At 37.5% G+C, this 14,963-nt stretch overlaps 1 protein-coding gene across 2 annotated transcripts in view; it reads right to left on the minus strand.

The window, feature by feature from the left end:
- cnksr1 (connector enhancer of kinase suppressor of Ras 1) overlaps positions 1–14,963 on the minus strand; it is an 80,574-nt gene that overhangs the window by 9,038 nt on the left and 56,573 nt on the right. For both annotated transcript variants that reach the window (XM_061895969.1, XM_061895968.1), the window contains 8 exons: positions 6,649–6,782; positions 5,581–5,756; positions 5,465–5,498; positions 5,212–5,387; positions 2,500–2,573; positions 2,338–2,409; positions 231–301; positions 20–81 (listed from right to left, as the gene is read on the minus strand). In XM_061895969.1, coding sequence (XP_061751953.1) covers positions 20–81; positions 231–301; positions 2,338–2,409; positions 2,500–2,573; positions 5,212–5,387; positions 5,465–5,498; positions 5,581–5,756; positions 6,649–6,782 — 799 coding nt within the window. The remainder of the gene's footprint in view (positions 1–19; positions 82–230; positions 302–2,337; positions 2,410–2,499; positions 2,574–5,211; positions 5,388–5,464; positions 5,499–5,580; positions 5,757–6,648; positions 6,783–14,963) is intronic.

Consider the following 14,963-nt stretch of genomic DNA (forward strand, 5'->3'; position numbering starts at 1 on the left):
CATTTAAATTTATACCGACCTTATTTCTTCTTCGGGGTGATGGGGAGCTCTCCGTCTCTGATTCAGTCTCACTGTAGCACTCTGCACAAAACACAAGCATAATCCATGACATTTAACACACATATTTATCCAATACGGCTTAAGGGCAATGTGTGTTTCCATAATGGCTAATAATAACATGTTAACAAAAATGAACTTGGATTTTTAACAGAATCAACATTGGAGAGTACCTTCTTCACTGTCTGGACCTGGGCTAAGCTTCTTGTGCTTATGTATGGCTGTGATGAGAGAGTTAATCCACCTTAAGAGAACAACATGTTGATTTAAAGTGTTAATAAAGTGTACTATTAAAACCATCATGGTGTTAACAATGGAAGGTGTTGTGTGTGAAATAAACAGCAGGGGGAAGTGTAGACCAACAGCTGTTAAGGTCTGACTTCAGTCCTTAAAAACTAACAGACATTTGAGAGTCAGTGACTTTATTGCAGTGACAAGCAGTCAGGCAATATTAATAGTTGTCCATTGAACTACGTCTTACATGTATCATTTCTACATTGTACATGTTGGTGTTTTTGTTTTATTATTTGTATATGCATGGTGCAATTACCCCTTTCTAGTTTTATATTGCGTTTTACTTTTGTTGTGGTTTAAACCCCTTCAAGACTGCGCAACTAAGGGTGGCACTTTTGTGACTTTTGCACTACATTTAATACTTTTTTGGTGGACTTTTTTTAAAATCAGCAGTGCAACCAAATAATTTCCCCACTGTGAGATAAATACAAAAGTATCTTGTCCTATCATTTCCAAATACTTGGTAGAAACCCTTCATAAACTGGTTGGATAGCACATGTCCGTCTTGGTTTGTTAGCATGTTGCCAATGTAAATTTGGCAGAAACATTAATTGTACTGCAGCCTTAGGTCATTATTCTTGCTAATCCAGGGATAAAATACAGATAACCGTGAAGGAGTGAGGGCGTACGTGAGTTGGCAGTGTTTTGTTGCTGCCGTCTTGCTAAAGAGCAAAAAAAAAAACTCAAATAAAAAAGGGAGGAGTCATACGATAAAGTAACAGAGCTTTTCCTAGAGAAAAATAATGTTGTGGTTTTAATACACTGCTGAGTCCAAATGTTTTTAACACAGATGTATTTATTCTGGGCAGCATAATGAACAGAGGAGTTATTTAGCTCGGGATCTTTTTGTGTGGAGTTTTGCATGTTCTCTCCGTGATTGCGTGGGTTCCCTTTGGGTACTCCGGCTTCCTCCAACCTCCAAAGCCATGCACCTTCGGATAGGTTGATTGGCAACACTAAATAGGCCCTAGGGTGTGAATGTTGTCTGTCTATCTGTGTTGGCCCTGCGATGAGGTGGGGACTTGTCCAGGTGTGTACCCCGCCCGAGAGGGACAAGCAGTAAAAAATGGATGGACTGAAGGTTTATTCATTACACAATGTGCCTGTCTAAGTCTGTTCTCTCTACGCAGAAATCAAATCTGTCACGCCCCAATGATGTCATGAGTGGTCGACTGTGTAGTTGTTGAAGTTATTAAGTTCCGATTAAATAGGATGCGGAATTATATAAAAAACTACGTTTCTACCAAAGTGAATTATTTTCTTTTTTTAACCCACTGGGGACATTCGATTTTAATCATTTTGAAAGCCAAAAATGACATAAAAATCCACTAGTGACGTTTTTAGTAGTGTAAAAGCATTTAGGATTCCTTTTCTTTGCTCAAAAATCTGTATATACTTCAGTCTTAAACATAAATATAAAATATTTGTTTTTTTACATTTTGGAAGGCGTTGTAATCAGATAATGTCACAGGTTTAATATAGTATTGTTAAGCAAATTTATACTAAGTGAAAACTGTGACGTTTGAGAAATAAAAAGGTCAAAATAAAAATGCTTAATATATTTGTTAAGGGCTGAAGTACATTAAAATATTTGCACAAAATAAAAAAATAAAAGTTTTTGTGCCATTTAAAGAAATGTTTAGCTTTGTGTTTGTGGATTAACTCTACTCTATCCATTGTATCATACACCTGAGAAATAATTGGGCATTGTAATGTTTTAATTGAACATGAAAAAACAACCACTTTGGAAAAATAATGTACTGTATAATGGACTAACTACAAAATGTATGGCCAGAAGAGATTAAAAAAAATTGCTGCAAGGACAGAAACGTCAGCCTTTGTCCCGAGAGAGGTCGCTAAAGAATTTGGATTTACATTGATTTGAGCATCAGAATTTTAAGTTTAGAAAATGAAGTCAGTACCTCACCAGCCATGGACGTCACAGCTCTGTCACATTAAATAAATTCAATTATTGCTTTTGCTTACTTGCTCATCTCGCTGACGTTGTCCGCGGCGAAGAAGAAGTTGTGAAATCGTTGGTGGCACATTTTAAACACACTTGGTTACGTAATAAAAAGAAACACAAAAATAATTTGCAAGTTAATGTAAACATATTAAACATAAATGAAAAAACACGGCGGTGCTTACTATTTTCTCTTGTGCTCGCCAGCACTCTCTATGTTGTAACTGGCTATGTTGACCAAACCCTCGGCCTTCTCGTCCTGAAGGAAAACATGCAAAGAAATGTCAAAGTCAATGTTTTATACACAACATTTCAAAGGTTTATAGGATCTGCAGAGTTACCGTAGATGTAGCCACCTAATGCCAAACACTTATGACACTTGCACAACTGTAATGTGATCCGACGCTAGTTAGCAATCCCAGTGTTTTTTTAGAGTTGCAGACCAAGCACCAAGTGATGAAAGGACACTGCCTTAAATTGAATAGTGTTAATTTGAGCATTTACGTAACTGTTCAAGAAATTAAGCGAGCAAGAAAGGAAGCCGGCTATCGAGGTATAGTTAGCGAGATAAAGCTACACAATGAATTATTTGGTAGGATAGCTACTGTTTAGTTATTTACTGAATAACACATCTATATAGCCTCTTAAATGTAGTGGTTGTGTTCATAGGAGTGCTACATTAAAGTTGTTTTTCAAGTTACCAGCAGAATTACTTAGTTCAGTGGTCCCCAGATGTTTTGACCCAACAAAGTGACTTTAATCAAAGTTCCTTGAATATAGCACAGTTATGAGCTATAACAGTGGTTCTCAACCTTTTTTCAGTGATGTACCCCCTGTGAACATTTGTTTAATTCAAGTACCCCCTAATCAGAGAAAAACATTTTTGGTTGAAAAAAAAAAGAGATAAAGAAGTAAAATACAGCCCTATGTCATCAGTTTGAGTTATTACATAAAATAACATATTGCTCATTTGTAGTGGTCTTTCTTGTACTATTTGGGAAAAAAAGATATAAAAATAACTAAAAACTTGTTGAACAATAAACAAGTGATTCAATTATAAATAAAGATTTCTACACATAGAAGTAATCATCAACTTAAAGTGGCCTCTTTGGGGATTGTAATAAAGATCCATTTGGATTCAGAAACTTAGTTCTAAACATTTCTTCACAAAAAAAGAAATCTTTAACATCAATATTTATGGAACATGTCCACAAAAAATCTAGCTGTCAACACTGAATATTGCATTGTTGTATTTTTTTTCCCACAGTTTATGAACTTACTGTACATTTATATTTTGTTGACGTATTATTCAATGAATATATTTTTAAAGGATTTTTGAATTGTTGCTATTTTTAGAATATTTTTTTAAAAATCTCACGTACCCCTTGGCATACCTTCAAGTACCACCAGGGGTACGCGTACCCCCATTTGAGAACCACTGAGCTATAAGATACAAAAGTGAAATTTCAACATAACTTTGTCTAGTGCTTCCACAAATAGATGAAAGGTAATATATATGATAAATCTATCACCTCATCCTGGTTCCGAAATATTGGCGCTGTGAGTGAATACATATATGTGAACTTTGATGATGTTATGTCTGCATTAAGTGAACAGTAAAGGCTTCTATGCTTGCATTGAGTGTGAACAGTGTTGCCAACTTGGCGATTTTCCAATCCTCTTGGTGACCTATTTTTTTGTAAACAGCTACTAGCGATAAATCTAGTGATTTTTTTCGGTTTTATAGGAGACTTATTTGTGTCTTGGAGACTTTGAGCTGAAAGCACGCAGCAGTGACAGGTGCAGCCGGTCAGCTGGTGCTGCTGCTGCACCAAAAGAGCGGGGACCCTCTCAGGGCGGGAATTGCAGCGGTTCACACATGCGCAAATACTTTGCCGTCTGAACTTTGAAGGTGTGTTCCTTTTGGACTGGGAAGTCGGAATTCCTGAGGTCCGAGCCCAAAGTTTGGTCTGGAATTTTAAATGTAAATGTTTCTTTACTATCACACTTAAATCATTGAGTTTGAATTCCTAGTTCATCATGTGAGTCAGTGCAGAGACCCACACGCCTCAACAATGTAAACGAAAAGCGCTTGTGCTTAGCTGCCACTTTTTCCGTAAATGTAAATGGTTCTTCACTGTCATGTCAATCTAATATAATTCGCTGCAACGTCCCAATTCCATCGTTCATGTTTATAAGCCAGTCATTAGATGTGTTTCGTCTGTGATTACCACAACCCTCCAATCTTTTGATAAAATTTGATACACCAACACTGAACAATGCAGAACAAAATTGATTTAAAAAAACAACTAAGAATCAAAAGAATAAGGTTAATAATTTGTGGTTGTAATGATACTTAACATTTTTTTTAACTCACGTTTGTATCTCACCTCCACCGTCCATTGGAATATTTTATGCAAATGAGGTGATGACGCCATCTAGCGCCTTCTAGCAAGTTTAAGGAAAACCAATAGCTACTTGCCTTACCGAGGAGTTGCAACACTGAGTGTAAGTGTAGTTTTACAGATTCCTAATTAATTAAAAAAAAACTTAATATTGAACTTTGACAGCAAAATGTATTTAATCTTTACTTTTGCGACATTTTATTTTATAACTCGGGGATATAACTTAAAGAGAAAACAATCGTAAACTCTTTACAAAAGCCCAAGCAATGATAAAGCGGTTGGGGCCCTAAACAACCACATAAGTGTTTACACAAGAGGCCAGCTCAGCATACTTAGTTTAAACTATGTTTCTAAAAATATCAGTAGTGTGTTTGTGTGTGAGTGACAGAAAGAAAAGCTCGGATATGTCAGATTTTGAAGCCACTGGAAGGTTTCCAAGAAAAGACTTCTTTACTTTACCGGTACTTTGAATTCGACATTATTTATACCGACCTGTTGGCTGTTGTACCAGTAAAGGCACGGCCCCTTTAGGACGAACCAGAAGCGTTGCCACTTCTGGGTGATGAAGACACTACTCTCCTTTCTCTTCTTCCACAGCCAGCCATCGCAGTCAGGGAGTACCAGCTCACGACAAGAAACCCGACGTCGACTGAGGACTGTGGACATCCCTAGAACGAAACAGAACCATCAACTAAATGGTCGAAGGGAAAAGAAAAAAACTCTTGTATTCTGTATGGATGCTCACCTTTCTTAGCACTCTTCTTTGTGTCTTTATTTCCCTGAGAAGAAACCGTAAATGTATTTAGTATGCAGCCGAACATCTAGCTAGCTAACATTCTTTGTTAATATTTTTTTTCTCACCGTGTGTCCCACCATTTCAGGACAGGAACAGACACTAGCTCTGTCTTGGCGTAACTCCTGGGATGAAGAATTTCCCAAAAATCCGTAGGGTGAAATGCTTCCAGGCGATGGCGAGCGGTCTCTTCTTCTGATGAGCCCCGGAGAAATACTCGGACCAACCAAACTATCAAATACGCCTGAAACAAAGAAAAACAAGGTACAGCTGTAGCTCAAATTAAGAGTTCCTTGACTTAATAGTATTTTGAGATAAAAGCTGTCTCTCACGCTTAATTTGAAAAGTAACATTTTAGTTACAATCATCCCCGCCAATAATTGGCATAGCAAATGCCACAGTGGACCCCGTAAATCTGCTCCTTTTTGGGTAGATGAGTATATAGTCAGAAAAAAGTTGCATGTCTTCCTCCAACCACATTTTCACTCAGTTATTATATTACACAGATGGAACTCGTAAAATTGTAATATTGTGTAAAAGTTCATTTATGTCAGCAGTTCAAATTCAATTGTGAAACGAATGAGTTATATAAACTCATTACATGCAAAGTGAGATATGTCAAGCCTTTATTTAATACAACTTTAATGATCGTGGCTCAAAGTTTTTAAAAAACACATTTTCAATTCAAGGTTTTCATACGTTGTAAACCATAATTATCAAAAATCACATCAAAGGAAGGCTTGAAATACTGTATTTTGTGTTGCATGTTATGAGCCTGTCAATTTCTTAGTTCCACCTTGTAAATCTAAACAAACCTTGGCACGGTATATTTTCGAGGCAGGTGACAAAGATTCTTAAAAGTTCACGTGAAATTTCCACATAGGTTTTCTTTTGTTAAATTCTACAGAATTTTGTATTTATTTATTTTCTAAAAAGTTTTTCTATGCTATGTGCCTTTTAAGACCGCACTAAACAAAATTGATGCTAATCCACCTTTTTGAATCGTTAACTAGAATCGAAAGTGCAATTGGAACCGGAAAAACCTTATCAAACTCCCATCCCTAGATTAAAGCATAAGAAATGCAAGTTTAGGGACTTCTGATGTATCTCAAAGAGTTCCTGTTGTCTTACAGTACCTGAGGATGATAGTAGAGATGGATCGTCTTGCTGGTCTGGAGTGAGCCTGCCTTCAAGCTCCTTGTCGGCAGACAGCTCTGACTCCTCCTGTCCCATAGGCTCGTCAGTCGCTTCTGGACCTTGAACGGCTCTCCTGGAATATGAAGAAACTGACTTTCAAAGCTTTGTTTACCAGTAAAGTTGGCCTATTTTTGTGCAATTCATTCCCACCTACTCCATCCATTTATCTAAGACCATCTGTTCTCCATCACCTCTCGCTGTCTCCTTAAACCCCCTCAATCACTCCCTTTCCTCCTTCTTCCTCCATTTATCTGTCTACTCATTTCTTCCCATCCTCCAGCTCGTCGTAGGTCGTGGCTGTACGAAGTGGAATGTACTTACTTCATTGCAAAAACCAACTGCGATCTGTCAGGTTGTGAGGTCAATGTTTTGGTGGAAGTTTCCATGCTGACGAGTTCATTTTTAAAAGGTTCCATTAGCCAGCTAGTTAACATGCATAATAATGAAACGTACCTTTTTAACAAGTACCATGCATCTAGAAAGTAGTGAGCAGTTACTTTGTTTACGCCTATTCATTCCAAGTGTATAGTAGGGAGGAAACAAAGTGACTTGTAGTTGCTACCTGGCTCATGTTACAGTCAGTAAGTAGTTATAACAATTTAGATTTTGTTTTACATATGTAGTACTGTAGTCTATTGGCTAAAGAGTAGAGATAGTCCTTAAAGTAGGAAACATGTCATTGTTTTTTTTCCCTCTTAATATTACTGTTGTTTTTTCAGATTATATCATAATGGAGATTTTATTTTGTTTGAATTGTGTAGATGGGTAGTATTTTTGGTTTATTGTCTTCAAAAATAAATCATGAAAAGAAAAAACATTGATTTGATGACTATGCATCGCTGCCGTTCCTTGACAATGGCAACTTAGCTCAAGTTAATTAGATTAAACTATGTACCATTGTCCCTTGCTATCTAGGTAAGTATTAGTTAGTTGTTACTTAGTTAGTTCTCTAACCCAAGTAATTGTTGGAGTATGGCTATTAAGACTACTGTAGTGCATAACATTTTGTAGAGTACATTTAGTAGCTAGTAATTGTGGGTGATGCAATACATCAGACCACAATCCGGTCATGTTTGATTCTTATTTGAATAGCAATGTGACATTGCCTTTTCCTGAGCGCCTTGGCCGCTTTATTAAGCCTGACACTGCTGCTTGCCTCTCCCCTCTGTTCACTTCTGCAGTGCAGATCAAATGAGTACTGTCACCTCTTCTGACACAGAGCAGCTAATAGGCGCATTTCTTTCTATTTTTACCAATGTGCTGGATAAATTGGCTCCTCTGAAAGTCATGCGCCATAGATCCAAACATTGGGTGTGGCTCAATGACGTCACGCACGCAGCGTGGCGTGAGTCAGGCAGAACACAGCTGGATGAAGAACAAACTACAGGTGACATACAAACTCCCAAAAGACAGTTGGACAAAGTATCAAGATGTTGGGAAGGCTGAAAAAACTAAGTGTTTCTCTGACTTAGTTTCAAATAACATTTATAAGCCCCGGGTTCTCTTTTAAAAATATGGCTCTGTTTTAAATCCCAGTCTATCCATCATGCTGGAAATGTCATGCGAGATTTGTGACAATTTCTTGCAGTTTTTTTTAACAACAAGGTTGTTACTGTCAGAGCTAACATATCATCGCCGTCTCTTTTTCTTGCCATGTCGACAAATTGTGTGAATATCTTTAATGAGTTTGAACCTATGTCACTACCAGCTCTCACTGACTTGGTTAATAAACTGAAAGCTAGCACTTCTCCCACTGACCGTGTCCCGCCTCTTATTTTCAATGAGGTATGGGCAACAATTGGCCCTATTGTGAAAGATATAGTCAACAGCAACCGGACTTCTGGGGTTGTGCCTTCCTACTGTAAAAAGGCAGATGTTAAACTTTTGTTAAAAAAAAGACCAGTCTTGACCCTTCTGTCTTGTCCAACTGCCAGCCTATCTCTAAGCTCCCATTTGTATCCAATATTTTAGAGGAGTGTTTTAATGCAGATACAGCCTTTTTTAAATGACAGTGGCATTTTAGATACTTTTCAGTCAGGTTACAGAGCCTTCCACAGCACTCTTAAAAGGTTTTTAATGACTTGTTTTCAATGACTGATTCTGGTAGTTCAGCCATTTTCTTGCTTTTAGACCAGACTGCTGCTTGTGACACAGTTGACCACACAATTATTTTATCTCGTTTGGAAGACTAGGTGTCAGGGGCACTACTCGGAAGTGGTTCAAGTTTTACCTGTCAGGGAGAAGTTTCTGTGTAAAATTGGGGGACTCAACTTGATCCATCACCCCCATTGACTGTCGAGTCCCCCAAGGATCATTTCTTAGGCCCATCCTGTTTGCTTTTTATAATCTATCTCTTTGGTGCAGTATTATTAAAGCATGGCATCTTTTATCATTTTTATGGAGATGACTGCCAAATATACATATTTGCCAATTTAAAAAAAATCCTCGTACCCCCCTAACACTCCTACTTGAGTGCCTAAATAACGTCAAGGCCTGGTTGCCGCAGAATTTTTTAAAGCTAAACGAGGAAAAATCTGAAGTTGTGCTGCTGGGCAACAGTAACCCTCCGCTTGACCTGGACTTTATTAAGAACTCTGTACCTCCCACAGCCACCAGCCCTGGAGTCATTATAGACCATAGTTTTAAATTTGACAAACAAATCAACGCCATTGTTAAACCTTCGGCTTTTATGAAAGATTAAATATTTTCTATCTTTTAAACAATTTGAACAGGTCATACACACTTCTATCTCATCACGTCTGGGGTACTGTAATGCACTTTACACTGGAATAAGATCAAATTCATAGTATTATACCAATTCCTGGCATACTGCAGCGGATGTGTAACATTCAAGACATTTAGATGTAAGTATTAAAGAAATCAAGTTTAAATCATTACCAGATAGAAAACTGTATCAATAAAAAGCATTGTCAAAATATGCAAATGCATCTAAAGATATAAAAGATAAAATAGTAGGAGCTTCAAAACATAGTTTTGAATCAAATAATTAGTGACAAATTGTCTTTTTTAAGGTGGAATTAATAGCAATTTACATGGCAGTTGAATGGACAGACAATAATAAAGTAAGTAAAGTAGTAGTACATTAATCAGCATAAAAATATAGCTTTAGAAACAAGACAGAATTTAATACATGAAATAGTTCCGAAAATCTTCAAAATAAATTAAGCTGGAAGTGTGGTGAAGTCAATAAAAAAATGGCACGATAGTTGGAATAAAGAAAGAAAAGGTAAGATGTATTACAAAGTCCAGAGGAGAGTATTAGTAAATAAGAGGAGGCAATACAACTAGGAAACAGGAAGATAGCATTGCTAGAAAGAGGTTATGTCATAAATATCTGGTAACACTTTAGAATGGGGAACATATTCACCATTAATTGGTTGCTTATTAAAGCAACAAAGACTTAGAGTTTTTTGGACACTAGGGGAACATATAAGAGTTAGGGTTAGGGTTACTAACAAGCAATAATTCTGAAGTTATTGAGGGAAGACTCTTAGTTAATGGCTTACTGGTTGTATAATAAGGCCATGCAGGATAACGCATTCATAAGTACTTAATAATGACTAATTAAGAGCCAATATGTTACTAATTTGCATGTTAATAAGCAACTAATTAATTGTGAATGTGTTCCTCATACTAAATAAAGTGTTACCAAATGTCTCATTGAAATTAATAGGGAAACATAACACAGGGCTGTTTGATTGTCCATCCATTTGCTACCGCTTGTCCCTTTTGAGGTCGCGGGGGGTGCTGGAGCCTATCTCAGCTGCAGTCGGGCGGAAGGTGGGATACACCCTGGACAAGTTGCCACCTCATCGCAGCTGTTTGAGTGTTGTAATCAAAAAAAATGTAGAGCATACTAGTGGTAGGAGTCTTTGGGGGCTTCACGATTTGATTGCAAATCAGGAGCTAGGATTCTATCAAAAATCGATTAATATTGCATCTTTAATTCAAGTTTATTGATGCAGTTTTAAACATTTTGTTTCACTAAATAAGGATGCGTCACTTGCAACTTTTAAAAACAGTGCCTTTGTAAAAGGAACCAGTTAAATTATTCCCAGTACATTTATTAAAATAATGGAAATGTGTGCAAAACTAGGATGTAGGTTCCCTAAAATAAAGGGATGGTCGGATCTCTCGGTGAGGTGGCTTGCTGCAGTCAGACAATTTTAGAACTTTCCGCAGTACTTTATTTAGACTAAATAAATAATCGATTATTGACGTTAACTAATCGATTTTACAATGTCCAAATTGCAATTAATCTCATAATTGAACATTTCCCCCACAAATAATACAGTGTATGAAATATAAAAAAGATAGGAAAATAATGAAAATCAAGATTAGTGAAAGAAAAAGTTAGTAGAGTTAAGATCGCATCCCACACCTGGGAGTCTAACTTTGCTTGCATCGCATGCAGAACGGCTCCAGGCCTGTAGACACAACGCCACAAGACCTATGGCAATGGCCATACACGCGTGCGCGCACACACACACACACACACACACACACACACACACACACACACACACACACACACACACACACACACACAGCTTGCTTTCCCTTCAGGGTGATGGACGGCTGAGTAGTTTTTTAGCGGCAGCCGGCCTCCATGGCTCTAACTCCCCCCCTCTGTAGCAAGTTTTTGTGATTACATGTAACATGTTTATGTGTGCTATGGCAAATTAGGTTTTTCCCTTGGACTCAGTCTGGACCCCCTCCTGGATGTCCAGCCTTTGACTGATATTTGTTTTACTCTTCCCTGCTTCCCGAATATCACCTGTTTCCCACCGTAAGTGGCTGATTCGTTAGCGGCACACCATCAATTGATTAACGTGGACCCCGACTTAAACAAGTTGAAAAACCTATTCGGGTGTTACCATTTAGTGGTCAATTGTACGGAATATGTACTGTACTGTGCAATCCACTAATAAAAGTCTCAATCATACAGTTTGCTCTTAGTGGGACTGTCCCGAAAATTTCATTTCAGTTCTTGTGTCTTGTACATGTTAAGAATGGACAATAAACGGCACCTTGAACCTTGAAACGTGTAGGGTAAAAAGCAATACATATATTTTTAAAAAGACAGGGTTCAACAAAATTATTTAGAGTCGGGTAAAATCTCGATTCACACATCACACATTTGATTGCTAACCACCAATAAAAGAAGAAGGCAGGCCGTGTTGGCGTCTCAAACTATCTTTCACTCACAAAAGCGCCAACATTTAAAACCTATTCAACATTCTCCTGCTTGCTAAAAGAAGGTATAACAACCTAATTTTATTCACAGTTGATTCGCTGTTTCTCCTTATGTTGCCTAGGTTACATGAACTGTTTTACGGCTGCTATAAGTCTATTATTGTACTGGATTTGTTGCAAAGATGTGTCTGATTTATTTGCCTCTACTGTTAGCCAGTTGACACTTAAAACGTGTGCGTGCGTGTCAGTTAAAGATTTGTAAATGTAGATTGAGAGCCTCCCAAAGCACTGTTTCCTAAAAATGTAATTTCAGGGTTTGTCCTTAACTTTGACAGTGTACAAATAAAACTGAATAGACCCAACACTGTCAATGTTACAAACTTTGTAAGGGTCGATTTAGACTGCCTTAAAGGAACCCACAGAGTCCCTGAAATCTGCGTCGAGAACCAAAAGAAGAAGCAAAAGTATTCAATGCAGTGAGAGCCGCTGAAGGTGAGGACATCAGTTATAAGTTATAAATCAACGTAAAAATAGGCCGAATTAACGTTAAAAAAAAAGCTCAAAAAATTTCGTAAGCATCCATCAATCCATCCATTTTCTACCGCTTATTCCCTTTTGGAGTCGCGGGGGGCGCTGGCGCCTATCTCAGCTACAATCGGGCGGAAGGCGGGGTACACCCTGGACAAGTCGCCACCTCATCGCAGGGCCAACACAGATAGACAGTAAGCATCATGTCTCTAAAATCTCACTCTTGTCATTTTCTGAAACTTGGCAGCCCTGACTTTTGTATAATATTTAGATCATTACTCTGACAGACTACACAACATTGAACGATAGAAATTTAGACATAGGCAAGTTAAACTAAAACTAAATGTAGTTTCTTAATCCCTTGACAGGAGAGCTAGTTGGTTATTTAGCTAGTGAAGGTTTTGAATGTTTTAATGCTAACTACACATTTTGCTAACATACACCTAAAAAAATGTATACTAATTTTGCCATCATATTTCTGCATACTCACTATCATATTGTTTTTAAAGTATATCATTAAGTAGTTCTGTAAATGGTTAGTTTTAGTCACACCTATAAAAGGACACACAATAGAGTCCTCACAGGATGGTGTGAGGTATTTGCGAGCGGCAATAATCATCAAGATAAGCCTGCAGAGGAACAGTAAACATGCAAACCGGAGTCAGAAGAGACAAAGACAACTCAACCTCCGTTTGGAAAATAATATATCAGTCCTTGGGAAGAAGGAGAAGACAGACATTTTACAAGGAGAAAGAGGTGGCAGGATGTCTCCCGTTCCCTGCTTGTGGCCATGAAGGAATTGTATTTTTTTGCTTCAAACAATCACACTAATCCAAAATAGTGAATCTGAAAATTGACAGCGATTTGGGAAGATTTTTTTAGAGATTAAATGAACATGCATAAGAGAATAAATTATCCTTCATTCACTAGCTCGCTAATTGTTGTTGTAATAAAACACTTAAGGGACAGCGGAGCTCATACTCCAACAGGCTCCTTCAGCTTCGTTCCCACAGTGTTTGATTCAAGAACTCCTTTATTCCGCACTCCATCCAGGTGTATAATCACTCGCCATACAGCAATAGATGATATTTGTCTATTACCTGACAGCTTCTGTTAGCTACATCAATCAATCAATGTTAATTTATATAACCCTAAATCACAAGTGCCTCAAAGGGCTGCAGAAACCACAACGACATCCTCGGTAGGGCCCACATAAGGGCAAGGAAAAACTCACCCCAGTGGGACGTCGACAATGATGACTATGAGAAACCTTGGGGGACCGAAAGCAATGGATGTCGAGCGGATCTAACGTGATATTGTGGAAGTCCAATCCATAGTGGATCTAACGTAACCGTGTGAATCAAGTCCAAAGTGGATCCAATATAGTAGCGAGAGTCCCATCCAAAGTGGAGCCAGCAGGAAACCATCCCAAGCTGAGGCGGATCAGCAGCGCAGACATTGCCTCAATCAATACACAGGCGAGCGGTCCATCCTGGGTCCCGACTCTGGACAGCCAGTACTTCATCCATGTACTACATCTCTTTGTTTATAATGTAAATTATCTGCTGGATCTATTCTTTGTTTTATACAGCCCATTTTTTTCTGCAGCTGTTACATATACTACAATATTGTACATAATTGGGATTTGTTATATATTGTATTAATTATGTAATAATATTATATAATACAATATAATAATAATATATCAGTATATAATATAAACTGTATATATAATATGTAAATATTACATATATGTTATATTTTATATTGCCACTGTGGTACATTTTTAGCCTACTTTATACGTTTTGTTTTCGCCCTGCTTTTGTGCCCTTGTGTAAACGATCCTTTCCATCCTTACCCTTTCCATCCTTTGTAACTGAGCTATTGTGTGGAACAATTTCCCTTGTGGATCATCAAAGTTTGTTTAAGTCCAAGCTTAAGTCAATAAGAGGTAGGTAATTACTTTATTAACAAACTACACAACATAGAAAGCTACATAGAAAGTTAGACATAAGCAAGTTAGTTTAAACTTAAACTAATTGTAGTGTCTTATTCCCTTGACAGGAGAGGTAGTTGGTTAGATAGCTGGCAAGCTAATTGTAGTTGGAAAAGTAAAATAACGATGCATATTCTTTAGCTACGATAATTACTTTATCAACAAACTACACAGCATAGAAAGTCATATAGAAATTAAACAAGTTGCATGTAGTTTCTTAATCCCTTGACAACAGAGCAAGTTGGTTAGTTAACTACTTAGCTAGCCAGATCATTTTAGTTGCAATAGTAAAATCATAAAGTATAATTTTAAAGAAATTACTTTGTTAACTAACTGCACAACATAGAACGCTAAATAGAAATTTAGACACAACACAAGCAAGTTAAACTAAAACTGTTGTAGTCTTCTAATCTTTTGACTGCAGTTGGTCCGTTAGCTGTAGTTGTATATCTTTAGGTAGTTTCTTTATTACCAACTACACAACATTGAAAGCAAAATAGAAAGTTAGATGTT

Source organism: Nerophis ophidion, linkage group LG03 (genome assembly GCF_033978795.1).
Source record: "Nerophis ophidion isolate RoL-2023_Sa linkage group LG03, RoL_Noph_v1.0, whole genome shotgun sequence".
Taxonomy (NCBI): Eukaryota; Metazoa; Chordata; class Actinopteri; order Syngnathiformes; family Syngnathidae; genus Nerophis; species Nerophis ophidion.